The sequence below is a fragment of the Heptranchias perlo genome, chromosome 4 (genome assembly GCF_035084215.1).
Source record: "Heptranchias perlo isolate sHepPer1 chromosome 4, sHepPer1.hap1, whole genome shotgun sequence".
NCBI lineage: Eukaryota > Metazoa > Chordata > Chondrichthyes > Hexanchiformes > Hexanchidae > Heptranchias > Heptranchias perlo.
In genome coordinates this window covers 71,087,398-71,110,471 of record NC_090328.1, presented here as the reverse complement: position 1 = coordinate 71,110,471, position 23,074 = coordinate 71,087,398, and the positions used below count along the sequence as shown (strand labels likewise).

The window sequence follows — 23,074 nt, the reverse complement described above, 5'->3', positions numbered from 1 at the left end:
TGGTTGTGTAACATTACAGTAGCTTCTATGTAATTTTGATTGTAGCTCACATTGGGACCTCCTTTGTGTGACAGTGCAGAGGTAGGCTTGTCGAAAAAGTAATTTTTGAAACCACACCATACATAAGACCTTGCCATGCTTGAGGATTTTGCTGTAAGGAGCGTCTACCCCTAACTCCTCTTGGTGCTTGACATCCTCCTCTTCGTAGGAATCAATTTATTCTCTTTATAATGAGTTGCCTCAGGTGACTTGGTTGAGGGTTAGGGTTACTGCAGGGATCTTACATGAACCCTTAAACGTGCTAGTGTCAGGATCAGCTCCTGAGACAGCATTGCCTGAGTGAGCAAAATGGAGTATTGCTGCTTGTTAACAAAGTGGTGGATATAGGTAAGCTAGTTGTGGCTTGATATCTAAATCCATTTGGGCATGTTTCAGCCAAAATGGAAAACTCTGTGCTTCGGTAGTTGAATATTAAAGTACCATAGTACCACGTTAGCTGGTGAAGACTGAGTCTTGGCTTAATGGCTGTTGCTGGAGGAGGCAGTGTAGGTTCCCCAAAGTGCCTAATACCTTTTCCCTGACCAGAAGAGTTGCTATGCAATGTACTTGACATTGTGCATCTGTTGGAACATAGTCTGCAAAGTGTTCCCAATTATCATATTATTCCACTGCAATGGTCTCTCTGAATCCTAGGCAGAAAAATACTGTGCCGTTTTAAGTATGGTATGAACTAGCAATCAAAAAAAAGGGTTGATGATTGAATCAGTTTTATTTTCCTCTCAGGCAATCTGATGTGTGAAATAACTTTAAAAAAGACACACATTTTTCAAAAAAACCCAATAGTTTCTCCTGTTTTGAGACAAGAGCATGCATGCCCTTTATATGGTACTTTGGTAAGGGGCATAGACTTGTACTCACACAGTGCCTTTTCTACCTGGAGTTGCATAGACTTTCCCTTTATTGACATAGGGTATAGTTTGTTTCTTTCATGTGAAGTGACCTCGTAAATGTTAGTGGGTGAAGGAAATCTGGAATGTTGTTGGAGGTGCAGAGCAGCTTGCTGATTCAAACCATTGCATTTAATGGGCTATCTATCATTTTCCTTAGCTATTTAACCAAATAAAAAAGAAACATTTGTAAAATATATGCACAAAATTATACAACTGAAATCTACCACACACTTGTTCTGGGTGTTCAAGGACAAATTTTTATTTAATTACACTCAAGATGGTGTACCAAGCCACAAACAAAAGCATTTGCTACATACATGGTGGGGGTGAATTTCGGCATAGGTTCTCCAACTCATTCACTGTAACTTTGTTGAAATAGCTACAGAAACCCTGGAAAGATGGCATGAACAACATTTACACTTTTTTTTCCCCCTAGGCTTCCGTGCCTTTTCCACTGAAGTTATGGTGGCAGAATGTGAGAACCCCTGGGGAAATTCACCCCATGAAATCCACATGCAGTGATGCTTTGTAATTGTCCTGAGAAAAACCTGTCTCTTGCAGTTGAAGTATTTAATAGCTTAAGCATAATAAAGGTATACAACATTCCATCTTTGTATCAGATGTTCATGCAGATTTGCATTACTGGTGAGTACCACACTATGAATGCAGACTACATTGCAGTATACTTTTATTCAACAATCTGCATTTTTAAAATTTCAAAATTTTTATTGTACCTCAAAGGCACCCATGGTGCAGTACAAAGTAAAAAAGCAATGATTGATGTTAAAACAAAAGAGGCAACTCTTGAAAAATAATAAAGCACTACTTAACTCAATTCTTTCACCTTATTAGAAAGAAACAATGTATTCCTGTAACATAAATTTAGTACAACAGTAATCAATCTATAATTTATTAGTCTCTATAAAAGTACCTTTTATTTCATGCCTTATTACAATTTCCAATAATGGGTACATTATGATGCAAATAGTTTAAAAGTTACTCAATTCTACAAATTTGCACTAATTTTGATGCAGATATTTAGGTTTATCCAATTGTTAAAATCGTCAGGGTGAAGATAGGGAAGTTTGACATTTATGCTCCAGCAGCCTAGGGAAAAGTCTTCATTCCTCTTCCTAGTTACAGAATTTACACAGGACTATTAAAAGCCTCCAACAAGCTACAGTTCAAAGTAGCTTCATTTCTGGGGGGAGTGTTGATGACTTTTTTAAAAAACATATTTAAAATAAGCCATGTCAAAAAATACAAAAATCCATCAGCAACTGAAACGAGTTATGATGGATTGAAAACTCTCACTCTGCATCAGCTCTAACCAATGGTCCAACTCACTAACCTACCTTTTCTCTTTTCAGATGCTCATGGACTTGCTGTGTAGTGTCAGCATTTTCTGTATCCTTTTGTCTTACCACTGAAATTATGCAAATCTATAGTTTTACTTACACTTCCATTAAAATAAACTGTGTTGAAGCAAAAGAGCTAGAACAGTTCAAAAAAAGTTATAAAGTGGATTGCTGCATATAGTCCCAAGGTTATTGCTCTTAAGGACTTTTTAACTTCCAGTAAAAGGTATATGGAAATAGAATTCACCTCAAGAAATTTCACTTTTCCCAGTCAACATATCCAAGATCACATTCATTATGTAAAGAACTGCTGAGATTTGGTGCCATAATTCACTAACACCCTGCAGCATTTCTTACAGAAATTTAAAATATGTGTATCAATTTATCTACCTAGTTTAAATGTTCCATTATTAGCAATCAATCTAAAGACTTATGCAGGCTACCTTTATCTAAATCAGTGAATAGTTCTGCCCATTTTGAAGTGATTAGTCACAGGTATTTCTATTTCTCAAAACATTTGTTTGGAACTAGCTATTTGCAGTTTTACAGACTGAACCCAATACAAATAAAGTTTGGGAATTAAACATCAATTTTTTTTACGTAATTACTCTAAACTTTCCCTAAATAGTGGATTTTTCTTTGAACCTGTTAAATATTGCTATTAAAGCGAGCCCATTCAATTAACATGTTAATGTTATCAAACAAGCTGTGTAGCACACATCATTCTGGTACCGGGTTTATATCCAAATAGGTCTACAACTTATTGCTAGTCAATGTGCCAACTATAATTCCATGATCTCAAGCGAAATTTGAAAAAGATCCTTTCCTTGCAGGAGTATTAGTTAGATAGTGGTCAATAATTCCCTTTTTTAAAAAAAAAACTGCAACTGTAAAATTCATGGAAGGTCAGAGCCGTGCGTTTTAAAATGGTACTGCTTATTTTTAACTATGCTTTTATTAGTGCTCATTTACTGCTGAAGGATTTTTTATTGAAAAAATACTGCTTTATGTCAACATATATTTGATATCAGAAATTTATGAGAACACAACTATTTTTTTCTAGAATTGGTATAGACTAAAAAATCTGACCTCCTTGAATGTTACCACTTTTCATGATCAGCTATTCCTTTGGAAGTAAAATAGCATAATTACTGCATAAGATTTAAACAAGTATTGACAACATATCTCAATTAAAAAGCAGAATATAAATTCGTGTTAGTAAACATAAGGTAAACTTTTCAGACAATATAGTGCAGCTACATAATGAAAACAGTATTTGTAGAAAATTGCATTGCATATCAACATATTATCAAGAGCAGGAACTTAAAACTAGTTAGCCATGAGCATGATCAGTTATAAAACAAAGATTCATTTTGATGAATAGATGCACTAGCCAAAGGTATTTGTAGGGTATGATCAAATGCACACACTAATGAATAATTTTCTTGAATGGTATACACAACACTTACATTCTTAACAGACGACACCTATGGATGGATTCAGCGACATGTGTACTTCAGGAACTACACTGGTATTGAACAAGTGGAAACTACATATGACTTGGAGCATGCAGAGTTTGAAATATCCAGCAGTTAACTTTTTTTTAAAAAAAGGTCTGAAACTAAATAGCCCAGTAGTCAAGTTTGTCATGAAAAAAATCATAAAAGTAGAACCTTTGTATACTTTAGAATCCCATTATATAAAATAGATTAAGCAAGGAAAAACAGTTTGCTTATAAACAGACCTGTAGAAATACGTCTAGGTCAATTGGGACTCCATAAAGGTTCCAATTTCATTGCATTAAGTTTGTGTGAAAGTGGATTTGACTGCAGTTAAAACTTCAGTACAAAACCACTTTTAAACATCTTGGTATATAAATAACATTTTAATTTGCCGAGGAGCATGATTAAGTATTTACAAGAATGCATTAGGTCATGTATATGCATAATCAGAATGTGAATCTTCTAAAAGATGATGGAATATAAGCAGAGAGGGACTTATACATTTGATCTACACTGATTTAACAGCTGAGCTGAATTTCCAATTCTTCCCAGTCTCTCAAAATGCAGTAAACAAAAGTAAATGCTTCAGGACCTGTCGTCCTAATTTTCAAACATACTAAATGAAAACAAATCTTGTTAAAAACTCACACAAAAAGAATACTTTGAAATAAGTGTCAAACATCTGGATATTTCAAGTTACATCATAAGTGACCAAGTGATATAAAAGTGAGTCACTGAACATACCCAATAGCACAGCAGTGGAGAAAGTTGTTGGCACATCTGTGTTAAAGGTATTTGTGTGGCACTTGGTAGAGTGCTACTTTCCATTAGGAAAGCCTTTATTAGCCATGAGAATTAAACACCATAATGCCTACTAAAGCTATTCAATACAAGTGAAGTTTCCATTTTACACTGCTTAAAAATTCAGAACTGATGAGTCATTACTATTGGACTGGATCAAAAACCAATACAATAACAGTTAGCATATAGTTGTGATGCAATTTTAAATTTCTTTTGAATAATAAGGTAATTAAAATATTCATGATTATAAATCAAAACAGATTAGGAGTCCCCATACTGCTGTGTACATCACTGTATATAGGTATGAAGTTCTGTTCATGTGGATTGAATCTATTAGTAATATTAGAAAATCTAGTTAGTACACGTGATGGTTTTATGAAATTCATAACACTTCTTGTATCATTCATATCTTTGTATGGTGATCATGTGCTCCACTTTTCTCCACTTCTTGCAGTTTTGCCAGAACCCACTGGGAAAACAAAATGTTATATATATTTAATTTTTAAAAATCAGTGTTTAAATTTGTGCATATGTTTTGCCAATACCCATTTAAGCATAAACTACTGTTTCTGCTTATAATAATAAAAGTAATTTAATTGAACACAGATTTCTAGCATTCGGGTTTTTCTTCATAATCACAATTCTAAATGATAATTATAAGAATTTTTAGAAACACGAAAGCCTATTGCAGGACTGATGAAAGGTCTTTGACCTGAAACATTAACTCTGTTTCTTTCTCCACAGATGGTGCCTCACTTGCTAAACTTCTCCAGCATTTTCTGTTTTTATTTCAGATTTCCAGCATCCGCAGTATTTTGCTTTTGACCTATTATTTCTGTTAAGTGTGCTAAGGCCCCAACATACCATTACACAGCGGTTTTTTTTAAACCACATTTCCCATAAGTTCCCAATTTTAGCCATTACACTGCAAAGTGATTGAATGACTTCAGATGCTTCCCAACAGAAGGGACTGAAAATCGGAGGGTCAGTCACCTTACGCTTTTCTTGCACATATCCTAACATCCTGTTAAGAGAGACTTTCTCAACCAGTGTAATGCAAGCACTGCCAGCCTCAAGTAAGGGAAAGGACAGAAAATACATATGAGAGCTTATCTAGGGGGTGCAGAGTGAGTAATGTGGATCCCTGTGAATAAAGGCTTGGAAGCAACTGAAGACCAGGCTCTAGTGTTCTATCCTTCACCACCTGGCTATCCAATTTATTACATTTTGCCTCTCATTCTTCCTTCCAAAATATGAAGTAATGACGTTACATGACTTTGGGTAACCAAGATTCATATAAGCCAATCTGTTATTTATCCACCCTGTCATATTCAAAAATCACACATTAAGGTAGCTACAACAATCCTTTCAGCTCCCAAACATATCTCATTGGCACTTGCACTCAAATTTCACTGAGGAAAGGAAAAGAAGTTTGCCAATTTCAGACAAGCCACCAAAAAAGAGGGAGCAGGCCAGAAAAAAGGCAAATTTGAAGTAAACACAAGAAATGGCAAATGAGCTTACAAGTTATTGATTTAACAGAATTTACTACTTAAAGAATTAATGGGTAATGATCAAAATGATGTCCAGCCATATGGATAGTTTTCCAAATTAAACAAGATAATTCAATACCTTTGCATCATCTTCAGATTTGAAATTCACAATTTTTCCATATTCCTTTGCATGGAATACAGACTTGACCCGTTCCTTTAAGAAAATGTGGAGAATGTTAGTTGAGGAAAAATAATCCACTCAGTGCAAACATGATATTTTTTTAACCAAGTTGCCTGTAAAACTTGACCTTCACTAACTATTTTACAACAACAACTTGCATTTATATTACAGGAACATAGGAACAGGAGTAGGCCATTCAGCCCCTCGAGCCTGTTCTGCAATTTAATTAGATCATGGCTGATCTGTATCTTAGCTCCATCTACCCTCCTTGGTTCTGTAACCCATAATACCCTTGCCTAACAAAAATCTATTAATCTCAGTTTTGAAATTTTCAATTGACCAAGCCTCAACAGCTTTTTGGGGGAGAGTTCCAGATTTCCACTACCCTTTATATGAAGACGTTCTTTCTGACATTACCCCTGAACGGCCCAGCTCTAATTTCAAGGTCATGCACCCTTGCTATGGACTCTGCTACCAGAGGAAATACTTTCTATCTAGCACCTTTAACATAGTAAAACATCCCAAGGCACCTCACAGGAGCGAATTAGACAAAATTGACACTGAGCCAAAGAAGGTGACATTAGGACAGGTGACTGAAAACTTAGTCAAGAGGTACGTTTTAAAGGAGAGGTAGAAAGGCAGCACGGTTTAGGGATGGAATTCCAGAGTTTAACAGCCTAGACAGCTGAAGGCACAGTTGGAGGAATCCAGAGTTCTCGGAGGGTTGTGTGGAGGAGGTTACAAAAATAGGGAGGAGCGAAGCCATGGAGGGATTTGATCATGAGGATGAGAATTTTTTTAAATCGAGGCATTCGGGGACCAGGAGCCAATGTAGGTCATGGGTGAACGGGATTTGGTGAGAGTTAGGATACAAGCAGCAGAGTTTTGGATGAGATTAAGTTGATGGAGGGTGGAAGATGGAAGGCCAGCCAGGACAGCAAGTTGTGTCTGGAGGTAGCAAAAGCCTGGATGACAGTTTCAGCAGCAGATGGGCAGAGATAGTCGATATTACGGAGGTGGAAGTTGGCGGTCTTGGTGAGGGAGAGGATATGGGATCTGAAGCTCAGCTCAAGATCAAATAGGTCACCGAGGTTGCAAACGGTCTGGTTCAGCCTGAGACAGTGGCCAGAGAAGCAGGGGTCGAATCAGTGGCTAGGGAACAGAGTTTGTGGGACTGAAGACAATGGCTTCGGTCTTCCCAGTGTTTATTTGGAGGACTGGATGTCTGACAACCAAGGCAGTGGAGGTAGTGGTGACAAAGAGCTGGGTGTCATCAGTGTACACGTAGAACTTGACGTGTTTTCGGATGATGTCGCCGAGGGGCAGCATGTAGATGAGAAATAGGATGGAGCCAAGGATACATCCTTGGGAGACTTCACAGGTAACATTGAGGGAGTGGGAAGAGAAGCCATTGTAGAAGATTCCCTGGCTGCCACTGGATAAATAACAGTGGAACCAGGCGAGGGCAGTCCCACTCAGCTGGACAACGAAGGGGAGGCGTTGGAGGAGGATGGTGTGGTCAACCGTGTCATAGGCTGCAGACAGGTCGAGAAGGAGGAGGAGAGATAGTTATTTGTGACTTTGATTAGGGCCATTTCAGTGCTGTAGCATGGGCAGAAACCAGATTGGAGAGGTTCAAAGGTAGATACGGGAAATTGAGGGGCGACAACATGTTCAAGGAGAGGAAAGGGGTTAGGTTGCAAGGACAGAAAGGTCAAGGGTGGGGTTTTTTTTTGAGGAGGGGGGTGATGACAGCAGATTTGAAAGGGAGGGGGATAGTAACTAAGGAGAGAGAACCATTTACAGTTTCAGCTAGCATGGGGGCCAGGAAGGGAAGTTGGGTGATCAGCAGTTTACTGGGAATAGGGTTGCAAGAGCAGGAGGGGGTCTCATAGACAAGATGAGCTTGGAGAGGGCATGGCAGGAGATAGGAGAGAAACTAGAGAAAGTTGTGGGTTCAAGGCTAGGGCAAGGGAGAACCTTGGGGGTAGTTTAGCTTGGGCTAGGAAAAGGGAGGGATGTGGCTGAGGCAGCTGAATGGATAGTCTCAATCTTAGTGACAAAGAAATCCATGAACTTGGAGGTGAGGGGGCAGGGGAGAAGGGTTTAAGGAGATGGTTGGTAGTGGAGAAGAAGGGGTTATCTTTGCATTCCAGGATTATCCTGGAATAGTAAGCAGTTTTGGCAGGAGAGCAGGGCCCGATAGTGCTTTATGTGGTCCAGCCAGATCTAGCGATGAATGGATAAACCAGATGTGTGCCAAAAACGTTCAAATCTGCATCCCTTGGACTTAAGGTAGCGAAGATGTGGGCTGTGCCAAGGGGAATGATCACGGTGGAAGAGGATAAGAGCTTTACTGGGGACATAGGCATTAAAGGTAGAGGTGAGCATGTAAATGGGCAGCTCGATGGCTACAGAAATATCGTGAGAAGGGCTAGATAGATGGGAATTGGAAGTTCTGTGTTTAGTGACTTGGGGAAGAGTTTTTACAATAGCAAAAATGACAGTGTGTCCTAGGTATTGTAACAATTATGATATACCTGTACTTAAAGTGTTATTGCACAGGGTATAATAAATTTAAACCATTCAGTATTATTGAAATGGCAGTCATTTTGGGTTATGTTTAGAGTTATGGTCAATTAAGCATCATGAATTGCTGGAATATCTGGAGAATAGGTCCACAACTACAAGACAAGGTTCCCATGTCAGAGGCAATAGTCAAGGACCTTCTTGAATGTATTGTTGCAGTTTACTGATGATAGCTTGGTGGAAAAAAATGCTTTGTTTTACATACAAGTCAATGTACACTTTTTTTTCTTTCTCATTTCTTTAACAGTGTATGTCATCAATAACAATGCAAGTAGAAATAAGGCTGGCTTCCAAACATTCACTTACTTTGGCTTCAATACGTAACCTTCTTCCATCAACAATGAAAGGCTCTTTAGTGAATTCCTCAAAGCTGTATTGCCATTCACAGGTCAACTGTCCAAATGTTCCTTGTGTTACAAAAAAGATACCTCTGGAAAGTAAAATTTGGTGCAATAAGTTTAATAAAGGGCACAAACAAAAATATTAAGCTTTAATAGAGTCCAAAGATTGTTTAATTTCATCGCCACATTGGAGACTTGAACTGACAGCCTGGAATTTACATTAAAGTTTTAATTGAATTGATTGTAATGGTATAATGCATTAATGAATGGACAGGCTGGCTCATGCTTAGACTTCCCTCTACAGCGGGCTTTGGAGCTCATCTTGGACTAATTAGGTGACAGAAAGAAAGAAGTAGGGAAGAAAAAAACATCACCCTCATGCACCTTTACTAACTTGCTCAGAGCACACAGGTTAATAACTGGAAGCACATCACCTGCCTCATGGCAACAACAACAACTTGAATTTCTATAGCATCTTTAAAGTAGTAAAACGTCCCAAGGCGCTTTACAGCAGCATTATGAGAACATAAGAAATAGGAGCAGGAGTAGGCCATATGGCCCCTCGAGCCTGTTCCACCATTCAATAAGATCACGGCTGATCTTCTACCTCAACTCCACTTTCCCTTCATTCCCTTAGTGTCCAAAAATCTATCGATCTCAATCTTGAACATACTCAACGACTGAGCATCTACAGCCCTCTGGGGTAGAGAATTCGAAAGATTCACAACCCCGAGTGAAGACATTTTTTCTCATCTCGGTCCTAAATGGCCGACCTCTTATTTTGAGACGATGACCCCTAGTTCCAGATTCTCCAGCCAGGGGAAACAGCCTCTCAGCATTTATCACACAAATTATCACACAAAATTTGACACAGAGCCACAAAAGGATATATTAGGACAGGTGACCAAAAGCTTGGTCAAAAAGTAGGGTTTAAGGAGCATCTTAAAGAAGGAGAGAGAAGTAGAGAGGCAGAGGGGTTTTGGGGGGGGAATTCCAGAGCTTAGGGCCTAGGCAGCTGAAGGCACAGCCGCCATTGGTAGAGCGATTAAAATCAGGGATGCGCAAAAGGCATGAATTGGAGGAGCACAGAGATCTCAGAGGGCTGGAGGAGATTACAGAGATAAGGAAGGCGGAGACCATGGAGGGATTTGAAAACAAGGATGAGAATTTTAAAATCGTGTTGTTGCCGCTAATGTAGATCAGCGATGGGGTGCCGATCAAGTGGGCTGCTTTATCCTGGATGGTGTTGAGCTTCTTGAGTGTTGTTGGAGCTGCACTCAGCCAGGCAAGTGGAGTGTTTCACACAAGGATACTTCGAGCAAGTGGCTAGTGAAATTAGTAATTTACTTGTTATACTAACTTCAGGAGATCATTAGAAATGGGAGCATTGGAAAGTAGTGAACAACAACACAAATCTTTAAAAAGGGTGTTAGGGATGATCCAGAAAATGACAAGCCAGTTAACGTAACATTTGTTGTGATTGAAGTATTAGAATGCACATTTAGTAGAAGCAGATGGTATTAAAGGGACAGTGGTAATTTGGGTATGTAATTGGCTAAGGGATAGGAGGCAGAGAGGAGTGGTGAACGAATGTTTTTCTGACTGGGGAGAAGTATGCAGTGGGGTGCCCCAGGGGTCGGTATCGGGACCATTGCTTTTCTTTTATATAAATGACCTGGATTTGGGTATAAGGAGTACAATTTCAAATTTTGCAGATGATGCCCACAGCAATGCGGTTGATTTTTAACTGCCATCTGAAATGGCCTAGCAAGCCACTCAGTTATACAATCCCGCCACAAAAGTCATAAGAATAAAACCAGACGGACCACCCGGCATCGGATCACTAGGCACCGGACGTGGCAAAGGCAAACTAGATGCATTCAACTCTGCAAAGTCCTCACTAACACCTGGGGACTCAAGCCAAAATTGGGAGAGCTGTCCCACAAACTAGTCAAGCAACAGCCTGACATAGCCATACTCACAGAATCATACCTTTCAGCCAACATACCAGACCCCTCCATCACCATCCCTGGATATGTCCTGTCCCACCGACAGGACAGACCCACCAGAGGTGGCGGCACAGTCAGGAAGGAGTGGCCCCGGGAGTCCTCAACATTGACTCTGAACCCCATGAAGTCTCATGGCATAAGGTCAAACATGGGCAAGAAACCTCCTGCTGATTACCACCTGCCGCCCTCCCTCAGCTGATGAATCAGTACTCCTCCACGTTGAGCACCACTTGAAGGAAGCACTGAGGGTAGCAAGGACACAGAATGAAGTCCCCCACCCAGAGTACAATGTCCATCACCAAGAGTGGCTCGGTAGCACCACCACTGACCGAGCTAGCCAAATCCTGAAGGACGTAGCTGCCAGAATGGACCTGCGGCAGGTGGTGAGAGAACCAACACAAGGGAAAAACCTACTTGACCTCATCCTCACCAATCTACCTGTCATAGATGCATCTGTCCATGACAGTATGGGTAGGAATGACCACCGCACGGTCCTTGTGGAGACGAAGTCCCGTCTTCACACTGAGGATACTGTCCATCGTGTTGTGCGGCACTACCATTGTGCTAAACAGATCTAGCAAAACTGGGCATCCATGAGGTGTTGTGGGCCATCAGCAGCAGCAGAATTGTATTCCATCACAATCTGTAAACTCATGGCCCGGCATTTCCCTCACTCTACCATTACCATCAAGCCAGGGGATCAACCCTGGTTCAATGAGGAGTGTAGAAGAGCATGCAAGGAGCAGCACCAGGCATACCTAAAAATGAGGTGCCAACCTGGTGAAGCTACAACACAGGACTACATGCATGCTAAACAGCGGAAGCAGCTTGCTTCAGACAGAGCTAAGCGATCCCACAACCAATGGATCAGATCAAAGCTCTGCAGTCCTGCCACATCAGTGGTGGTGGACAATTAAACAACTAACGGGGGGAGGAGACTCCATGAACATCCCCATCCTCAATGATGGCAGAGCCCAGCACATGAGTGCAAAAGACAAGGCTGAAGTGTTTGCAACCATCTTCAGCCAGAAGTGCCAAGTGGATCATCCATCTCAGCCTCCTCCCGATATCCCCACCATCACAGAAGCCAGTCTTCGGCCAATTCGATTCACTCCACGTGATATCAAGAAACGGCTGAGTGCACTGGATACAGCAAAGGCTATGGGTCCTGACAACATCCCAGCTGTAGTGCTGAAGACTTGTGCTCCAGAACTAGCCGTGCCTCTAACCAAGTTGTTCCAGTACAGCCACAAGACTGGCATCTACCCGACAATGTGGAAAATTGTCCAGGAATGTCCTGTCCATAAAAAGCAGGACAAATCCAATCCGGCCAATTATCAACCCACCAGTCTACTTTCAATCATCAGCAAAGTGATGGAAGGTGTCGTCGACAGTGCTATCAAGCAGCACTTACTCACCAATAACCTGCTCACCAATACTCAGTTTGGGTTCGCCAGGACCATGTGGCTGCAGACCTCATTATAGCCTTGTTCTAAACATGGACAAAAAAGTTGAATTCCAGAAGTGAGGTGAGAATGACTGCCCTTGATATCGAGGCAGCATTTGATTGAGTGTGGCACCAAGGATCCCTAGTAAAATTGAAGTCAATGGGAATCGGAGGGAAAATCCTCAGTGGCTGGAGTCATACCTAGCACAAAGGAAGATGGTAGTGGTTGTTGGAGGCCAATCATCTCAGCCCCAGGACATTGCTGCAGGAGTTCTTCAGGGCAGTGTCCTAGGCCCAACCATCTTCAGCTGCTTCATCAATCACCTTCCCTCCGTCATAAGGTCAGAAGTGGGGGTGTTCGTTGATGATTGCACAGTGTTCAGTTCCATTTGCAACCCCTCAGATAATGAAGCAGTTTGTGCCCGCATGCAGCAAGACCTGGACAACACCCAGTCTTGGGCTGATAAGTGGCAAGTAACATCCATGCCAGAGAAGTGCCAAGCAATGACCATCTCCAACGAGAGAGAGTCTAAGCACCTCCCCTTGACATTCAACGGCATTACCATTGCCGAATCCCCCACCATCAACATCCTGGGGGTCACCACTGACCAGAAACTTCACTGGACCAGCCACATATATACTGTGGCTACAAGAGTAGGTCAGAGGCTGGGTATTCTGTGGCGAGTGACTCACCTCCTGACTCCCCAAAGCCTTTCCACCATCTACAAGGCACAAGTCAGGAGTGTGATGGAATACTCTCCACTTGCCTGGATGAGTGCAGCTCCAACACTCAAGAAGCTCGACACCATCCAGGACAAAGCAGCCCGCTTGATTGGCATCCCATCCATCACCCTAAACATTCACTCCCTTCACCACCGGTGGCTGCAGTGTATACTATCTACAGGATGCACTGCAGCAACTCGCCAAGGCTTCTTCGACAGCACCTCCCAAATCCGCTACCTCTACCACCTAGAAGGACAAGATGTGGAGATGCCGGTGATGGACTGGGGTTGACAATTGTAAACAATTTTACAACACCAAGTTATAGTCCAGCAATTTTATTTTAAATTCACAAGCTTTCGGAGGCTACCTCCTTCCTCAGGTGAACGATGTGGAAATGAGCAAGAGCAGCAGGCACATGGGAACACCCACCACCTGCACGTTCCCCTCCAAGTCACTCTCCATCCCGACTTGGAAATATATCGCCGTTCCTTCATCGTCGCTGGGTCAAAATCCTGGAACTCCCTACTTAACAGCACTGTGGGAGAACCTTCACCACACGGACTGCAGCGGTTCAAGAAAGCAGCTCACCACCACCTTCTCAAGGGCAATTAGAAATGGGCAATAAATGCAGGCCTTGCCAGCGACGCCCATATCCCATGAATGAATAAAAAAGTGGTGAGAAGCTCATCTCAGGCTCAAATAGGACACCAAGTTTGTGAACGGACTGGTTCATCCTCAGACAGTGGCCAGAGAGGGGGATGGAGTCGGTGGCTGGGGAACGGAGTTTGTGGCGGATGAGTACTGCATGACATCCAAGGCCTTTTGTTAAAGGCACTCCTGCCAATAAAAGAGCCATTTGAAATATTGGGGTGGGTATAGAGATTAAAAGGCTGTACTGCAATTCCCAAGTTTAAAATATTTCCTTCTCATATTATATTCCACCTCCCATTGTGTCGGGTTCCATTGCACCATGGTTACAGTTTTGGCATTTAAGTTAACATATTTTCTTTGAGTTCAATGTCCACTCCCTTACGTGGACCTCACCCCCAATGAATCAGAGTATACCTTTACCTGCCCAATATGTCGGTAGGAGCATCAAGACCCAGGGATTGAAGAGTGAACCCTTCTCCTGGATTACATCATGTGCAACCCAATGATCTTGATTTCAGGAGATGAAAGAATAAGCTTTCTACCACACTGTGGCTCAAGCTATAAACCAACACTCAAATTTATTTAACATTAAAAAGGTAAATGAACAGCACTGCATACAAAAAGTATATTTACAGTAACTGTGAATTTTATTCTCCTTGGAACGCCAAGGCAACGAAAATGACTTGCCTGCTCTACCTCTCAACAAAAAACTGATCCTTGAAATACACTTCAATTACATGGCTGTATATTTCTATGGAGTCACTATGGCTTATTGCTGCTCTTTTCAGCATCACTAGTGAGTTGATCCAATATAGCCAAGATATAGCCCCAAACTCCTTTGAATATATCCTGAAGATAAAGGAATTACAGACTGTATAAAAGGAATTAAAGACTATTTCTCTTAACTATATTAGATGGTCAGCCATACACAGGTGTACACAAATACAAATGCCACTTACAGTATCACTCAGCATGTCTGTCTGTACTTAACTGAGGTGACAAGCTGACTAAATTGAATATAGTGACACCTAAGCAGAAAGATGTCAAGTAATGTTTCTTAGGAATAATGCATCTGAAAGGATCAGTTTATATCCCAGATTGTAATGTATATTTTCTGTAGCTTCAAAATCAGCTAACAGTACCAGACTTTAACAATGTGTGACCAGCAAGAAAGAATATAATCAACAATCCATCATAGACAAAAAGCTTAATTTCTGTCACAACCAATCATCACTGCAAATGACACGTTCTCTACTCTGTGACAGCTTGTGAGGAAATGCATGAGCATAACCTGTGGTGACTTTCCTGCTGCTTTTACTAACTGCCAAGCAACTGGCCTGCACTTCACAAGCCATCACCTCACTATCCCACATAACCTGGCTTGAGAAATCTATTTCCTTCCACTCTTTGAGCAGTGTGTTGGGACACCAACTTGTGCCACTAAGCTGTACCTCAGTTTTAAATGCATATAGTTTTTCACATTGAATATGAATAAACTGTAGGTTTTGGACACATGTATGTGCAGTGCCCAGCTGGAACTGTACAAGACTGACATACAAGACAACTAACATTGTCAATCTTCCTTTGGGTTGAGTTGTGAGAACTGATGAGATATATTATATTACAAAAGTTGAAATAACTGTTATATACCTCTACCTTGAATGGACTTCTAGAAATGTAGTAACTGACAAAAATGAAGCATTTTTGTCCATGATCTATTACCTATTGGAATTGTTTTTGCTGACCACAGTACACACAGAGTTGTAGTTAGGTATGTGAGGGAACTTTTCAAACTGGATAGAATAAATATTAAAGATTCATTATTCTTCAGAAGCATTTCTGACATCTTTATGTTTAGAAATAACTGTATTCAAATTTGGTCAGCTTGATACTTTGGTCAGGTACAGACAAGCAGACTAAGAGCTGTTTTTGAACTTTACTGTAAGAAGCAGATGTACTTGATAATTGACAATATATGAATAGCTGTTAACCTACTGCAATCATGAGATAGTTGTCTAATACCCTTTGCTTCAGTATAACTCAAAGGATGTTGAATGATGTACCTTTGTCTGACTTCATGCTGGTCAGCAGCCAGTCTGAAGCCAACAGAGAGACTGTGCTAAATCAGTGGCTCCATGGTATAATTTTCCCATGTAACTAGTGAGTTATGGTGTTTCAAGGGTCAATTTTATGTTGGGGGGTTAGTGCAGGAGAAGCAGCATTGTTATTTTGACATTGCAAGTACAATAGTAAAGTTTGTAATTACTGTAAATATACTGTTTATACCAAATACTGTTCATTTACCTGCTTAATGTTAAATACATTTGTCTATTAATTTATAGCCTGAACCTCGGTCCAATAGTGTGTACATTCTTCTGCTGGATGTTGTGGCAAATGACAAATTCCAGTAAACTGGAATACAGTGGCAAGGTTTCTCTGTTCAATCCTTGGATCTTGCGACATTTACTTAGATTTGGGCAGATAAAGACACACTTTGGTTTGTAGGAGATGAGAGGTCCACTTATGGGAGTGGTCACTGACCTTAAACCCAAATAGCACATCTAGCATAAAAATCTAAAAACATAACAGTAACTTCACACCATTGGTTTGGAATGTTTCAAATGCATAGTTCAAATGAAGCTTATTACAAAGACACAGAACCTTGCAATTAGGTGAGCAGAACAATAGTGGTCAATGTGGGAAAATTCCGTTATGCCTTTACTTGATTCTGAATATTTAATGAGTACCAAAAGGTTTGGAAATCAAAATGTTAAAAGTGGGTTCAAAATTAATCACAATTCTCAAAACAGATTTTCCAAGCCTGTAATAGCTTACAATCTTACCTTTTTGTAATCATAAACAAGTCTGAGTCATTAATCATTTTATGGCCAAAGTACTTGTATTTGGCAAATCTCCCATTTTCAATTTTCTAGGAGAAAAGAGAGGTAGTAAAAAACTTGATAAAATAAGTGTGTATTTTCCCTTCAGCTGTATTATAATAATGGAATTATGACTGCAGTAAGAAACAATTTAATCACCTTATGTAAATGTGGTATTAAAGTAAAATTTAACTATAAATTTGTTCTATGATAATAGTAATTGTATAACATTTACAAACTGTATCATCAGCTCTAGTTGATGACCATTGCACAAATAGCCAGACGGAAAAGATTGAATTACAGCCTTGACTAACATTCAAACTCAACCACCCTTCACTACGCCTCAGCCAGGCTGCTAAAGGGAACACTTTGTAGTATAAACAATTCCATCTCCGGGAGAGATTAACCTTAAATAACTGAAATGATTAAACCAGCCTGACAGTAGCGCACCTGGAGTCAGCTAAACACAGCTAAATTAATGAAGATCACGGCAGAGAAACTGCGACAGTATGGTTATTTAGAAGTTGAAGAAATAAAAGTTTAAAAGAAAAACAGTAGGCATCATCCATTTGTTTTGTCCGTTCATAAGTAACATTTCAAGAACTAGGAATAATTTTATATAATTAAACGATACTAACTAATGAAAGAAAATAAGTTAGCAGTACAAATAAAAGTCCATGCCAGACAATCAGATGATGCAAGTCTGAGGCCCAGAGCTACGAGACTAGAGCTCGTCTACAACTGTTTGAGAGCTAGTTTTGCCATTCTTATGTTAGGCAACTAAATGAAATGCTTTACTTTGATGAGATCATCCATCTCTGAGAAAAGGAAAACACTCTATCAAAGTTTGGTTAGCAAGTTGAAAGTCCAGTTCTTAACTGTTGATTACAAGAAAATTATAAACTAATACAATAACACCCGTATTGGAATCTGGCTTCTTCACCAACAGTATTTGGTTTCTAAAAGGCCTAGTATGAAGATAGCACATTTAATGAATCAACTGTAGGAGAAATGCTCAAGTTATAGTGTCAATAATTTTAATACTGATGCCGATATGAATAAGATTCAGAAAACCTATAAAACTATATCAGCAGTATATAAGCTAAAACAGAAAAGCAAAATACTGCAGATGCTGGAAATCTGAAATAAAAACAGAAAATGCTGGAAACACCAAACAGGTCAGGCAGCATCTGTAGAGAGAGAAACAGAGTTAATATTTCAGGTTGATGACTGTTCATCAGAACTGGAAGAAGTTAGAGATTTAACAGTTTATAAGTAAGTACTGAGCCAGGGAAAATGTGTGTGGTGGGGGGTGGAGGGTGGAGGGTGGAGGGAGAAGGAAAGAACAAAAGGGAAGGTCTGTGATTGGGTGCAGGGCAGGATTCATTAGGTGACAAAGGGATAATGGTGCAAGTCAAGGAGTGTGATAATGGGACAAGTAAAGAAATAAAAGATGGATCTAGAGGAGCTGTAAATGGCAACAGCAGAACCATTACCAGTACCTGCTGTCCGAAAAAATGGAAGCAGTGATTATGATCTAAAGTTGTGAAATCAATGTTGAGTCCGGAAGGTTGTAAAGTGCCTAATCAAAAGATGAGGTGCTGTTCCTCGAACTTCTATTGAACTTCATTGGAACAGTGTAGGAGGCCGCGGACAGAGAGGTCAGAGTGGGAGTGGGAAGGAGAATTAAAACGGCAAGTGACCGGAAGGTCAGGGTCACGCTTGCAGACTGAGCGGATGTGTTCAGCAAAGCGATCACCCAATATACATTTGGTCTCCCCAATGTAGAGGAGACCGCATCATGAGCAGTATACTAAATTGAAAGTAGTACAAGTAAAATCGCTGTTTCACCTGGAAGGAATGTTTGGGGCCCTGGACGGTGGGAAGGGAGGAGATAAAAGGGCAAGTGTTGCATCTCCTGTGCTTGCACAGGAAGGTGCCGTGGGGAGGAGAGTGGGTGTTGGGGGTGATGGAAGAGCGAACCAGGGTATCGCGGACGGAATGGTCCTTTCGGAATGTTGAAAAGGGAAGGGAGGGCAAGATGTGTTTGGTGGTGGCATCGCGCTGGAGGTGGCGGAAATGGCGGAATATGATCCGTTGAATGTGGAGGCTGGTGTGGTGGAAGGTGAAGCCAAGGGGGACCCCATCGTGGTTCTGGGAGGGAGGGGAAGGGATGAGGGCAGAAGTGCAGGAAATGGGACAGACACAGTCAAGGGCCCCGTCAACCATAGTGGAGGGGAATCTTTGGTTGAGGAAAAAGGAAGACCTATCAGAAGCACTGGTGTGCTAAAACAGAAACCATTTGACACGGTCAAACTACTTTCTCAATGAGTTTGGAAAGCTAACCGGGAACCGGGATGATGAATGATCTTGGTAATACCCTTGAAGGAGCCACACAGAACCATCTTACCCAAACAATTTTGAAGAATAGTGCTTAATTCATAAAGTAGACTTGTGAAACCACCATTTAGAGTAAGAACAAACTTTATTTTAGCTAACCAGGGAAGAATGCCAGGAAAATCTTGATCAGCAGGGACAAGTAAACCTGTTCAAAGTTTGAGAAACCCCAAAACAGATTTTAAAAAAAAACCTTTTGAAGCACTGAACTGGATTTTATGACAAGTACAAAGTATACTTCTGCATATTATGCATGGCTGGGTATGCCAAGATCTGGTTTATTAAGGTAACTTGAGGTACAAAAGAGAGACAAAGTTACATTTTATACTGTGTGTTTTATATTTCCTTTTCCACTTGTATACCAGCTTTAATAACGAAGGATGATGTGCATGAAAAGATTCCCTTTTGGAGAGCACGTGCCTTTTTCATCCTGCGCCTTTGAAGAAGCGCCTATTGCTCCTCATCCTGCTTAGATAAGAAACCTAAACAAGGCTTTCTTTCAGGGCAGAACAGAGAGGTTTTAGTTGTATCAAGCTTACCAGTTGTAAAAATTACTTCATACCATACCAGCCTGAAAGACAGTTCATTATCCTAAATGAACATGTGTATGGGAACATAGAAGAATTCAATCAATGAGCATCAGAAGTGACCACTAGCTTACCTTAACCATTTCTATGCATAATTTTCTTTAAGAGATTGTATTTCTAGAATTGTACTGCTATGAGAATAAATGTTAGTTTGTTAATCTTGAAGTTTATTGTATCTTCATATTTTATATATAGTGGTATGTAGAGCTACTCAGAGCTATAATTACAATGGCACCAGAAAGTAATTTAACTCTAGACAATGCTTTGCTAACTTGCTGTGTTGGCCAATCATATATCGCTGTTTGGGTGAATCGCAACACAACCAATGGCATAGTTCCTTTAAATATTGTGTATGGCCTTTTGAGGTGAAGTGCCTAGTACCTGGATGCCATCAACTTGACCCAGGCACCAGTTCTGGTCTTCTTACATTAGGAGATGAAACCATTAATCCTATCCTCTATTGGACACTTGTTTTGGTGACATGAATGCAGTGAGGAATGATATTGTTGTATGGATGAGGCAACAAAAATGGCTTTCCATGGGGACAATGGAAGCCAGTACCGAAATCAAGCATAGTTAAATTGTACAAAAACATTATCTTTATTTTGAAAGGATTGCGGCTTTTGAAACCCTTGGCAGTAATCCTATATTGTAAACAATTTTACAACACCAAGTTATAGTCCAGCAATTTTATTTTAAATTCACAAGCTTTCGGAGATTTCCTCCTTCCTCAGCCAAAACATTTGCCTGAGGAAGGAGGAAATCTCCGAAAGCTTGTGAATTTAAAATAAAATTGCTGGACTATAACTTGGTGTTGTAAAATTGTTTACAATTGTCAACCCCAGTCCATCACCGGCATCTCCACATCAGTAATCCTATAGACAGTGCTGGTTTTGGCTAAATGAAAGGCCTTCATAGAAACATAGAAAATAGGAGCAAGAGTAGGCCATTCGGCCCTTCGGCCTGCTCCGCCATTCAAAATGATCATGGTTGATCGTCTAACTCAGTACCCTGTTCCTGCTTTTTCCCCATATCCCTTGATCCTTTTTGCATTAAGAAATATATCTATCTCCTTTTTGAATATATTTAATGACTTGGCCTCCACTGTCTTCTGTGGTAGAGATTTCCACAGGTTCACCACCCTCTGAGTGAAGAAATTTCTCCTCATCTCGGTTCTAAATGGCATACCCCGTATCCTGAGACTGTGACCCCTGGTTCTGGACTTCCCAGCCATTGGGAACATCCTCCCTGCATCTAGTCTGTCTAGTCCTGTTAGAATTTTATATGTTTCGATGAGATCACCTCTCATTCTTCTGAACTCTAGTGAATATAGGCCTAGTCGACCCAATCTCTCCTCATACGTCAGTCCTGCCATCCCAGGAATCAGTCTGGTAAACCTTCGTTGCACTCCCTCCATGGCAAGGACATCCTTCCTCCGATAAGGAGACCAAAACTACCCACAATACTCCAGATATGGTCTCACCAAGGCCCTGTATAACCATAGTAAGACATCTGCTCCTGTACTCAATTCCTCTTGTAATGAAGGCCAACATACCATTCCCCTTCCTAACTGCTTGCTGCACCTGAATGCTCACTTTCAGCGACTGGTGTACAAGGACACCCAGGTCTCGTTGCACCTCCCCTTTTCCCAATCTATCACCATTCAGATAGTAATCTGCCTTTCTGTTTTTACAACCAAAGTGGATAACCTCACATTTATCCACGTTATACTGCATCTGCCATGTTCTTGCCCATTCACCCAACTTGAGTAAATCACATTGGAGCCTCTTAGCATCCTCCTCACAGCTCACATTCCACCCCAGCTTTGTGTCATCTGCAAACTTAGAAATGTTACATTTAGTTCCCTCATCCAAATCATTGATATATATTGTGAATAGCTGGGGCCCAAGCACTGCTCCCTGCGGTACCCCACTAGTCACTGCCTGTCACCCGGAAAAAGTCCCATTATTCCTACTCTGTCTCCTGTCTGTCAGCCAATTCTCAATCCATGCCAGTATATCCCCCCCAATCCCATGTGCTTTAATTTTGCACACTAACCTCTTGTGTAGGACCTTATCAAAAGCCTTCTGAAAATCCAAATACACCACATCCACTGGTTCTCCCCTATCAATTCTACTAGTTACATCCTCAAAAAACTCCAGTAGATTTGTTATGCATGATTTCCCTTTCATAAACCTATGCTGACTTTGTCCAATCCCGTTAATGCCTTCCAAGTGTTCTGTTATTACATTTTTTATAATAGACTCTAGCATTTTCCCCACTACTGATGTTAGGTTAACTGGTCTGTAATTCCCTGTTTTTTCTCTCCTTTTTTAAATAGTGGGGTTACATTTGCCACCCTCCAATCTGTAGGAACTGTTCATGCCCAGTTTCTTTTCCATGAACTCTGAGAATTTCTTCTACTTTAACACTGCACAGGTTCTTTAGTAAAATGGCAAGTCTGTTACTTAATTCTGAAAGTTTTGGGCATATCCAAAGATACCATCCTTGACTCAGTGGTGGAACACTTGCCTCTGAGTCAGAAGGCTGTGGGTTCAACCCCCACTCGAGATATTTGAGCGCATAATCTAGGCTGACACTTTAGTGCAGTTTTGAGGGAGTGCTGCACTATCATAGGTGCAGTCTATTGGATGAGACATTAAACTGGGCCCCTATCTGCCCCCTCACATGGACGGAAAATATCCCATGACACTATGTGAAGAAGAGCAGAAGAGTTCTGCTTGGTATCCTGGCCAATATTAATCCCTCAACCAACATCACTAAAACAGATTATCTGCTTCTTTTCTTATTGCTGTTTGTGGGACCTTGTTGTGCATAAATTCACTGTCACGTTTCCTACATTACATTAGTAGCTACACTTCAAAAGTACTTCATTGGTTGTAAAACACTTTGGGGTGTTCTGAGGTTGCGAAAGGTGCTATGTAAGTGCAAGTCTTTTTATATCCCAACTCTTAAGAGGAGGAATAAGCCTAACTCCTGTCTGACTCAGTTCAAGCAATCTTCTATATCTAATTCTAAATGGTCTATTGTCTCTTACTTTCTCCTGGCCTACCTTAATGGTTGTTTTACAGCTTTGTGGCATCTTATGATGTTTTTGAGTTCTTTCATTCTACATCATACTCAGCTTTTTCCAAGAGAACAGTAA

At 40.7% G+C, this 23,074-nt stretch overlaps 1 protein-coding gene across 2 annotated transcripts in view; it reads right to left on the bottom strand.

The window, feature by feature from the left end:
• Positions 1–1,181: 1,181 nt before the first annotated feature.
• vps13a (vacuolar protein sorting 13 homolog A) overlaps positions 1,182–23,074 on the bottom strand; it is a 366,579-nt gene continuing 344,686 nt past the window's right edge. For both annotated transcript variants that reach the window (XM_067983108.1, XM_067983109.1), the window contains exons 69-72: positions 16,889–16,974; positions 9,181–9,304; positions 6,244–6,318; positions 1,182–5,080 (exon numbers count right to left, since the gene is read on the bottom strand). In XM_067983108.1, coding sequence (XP_067839209.1) covers positions 5,015–5,080; positions 6,244–6,318; positions 9,181–9,304; positions 16,889–16,974 — 351 coding nt within the window. In that variant the 3' untranslated portion in view covers positions 1,182–5,014. The remainder of the gene's footprint in view (positions 5,081–6,243; positions 6,319–9,180; positions 9,305–16,888; positions 16,975–23,074) is intronic.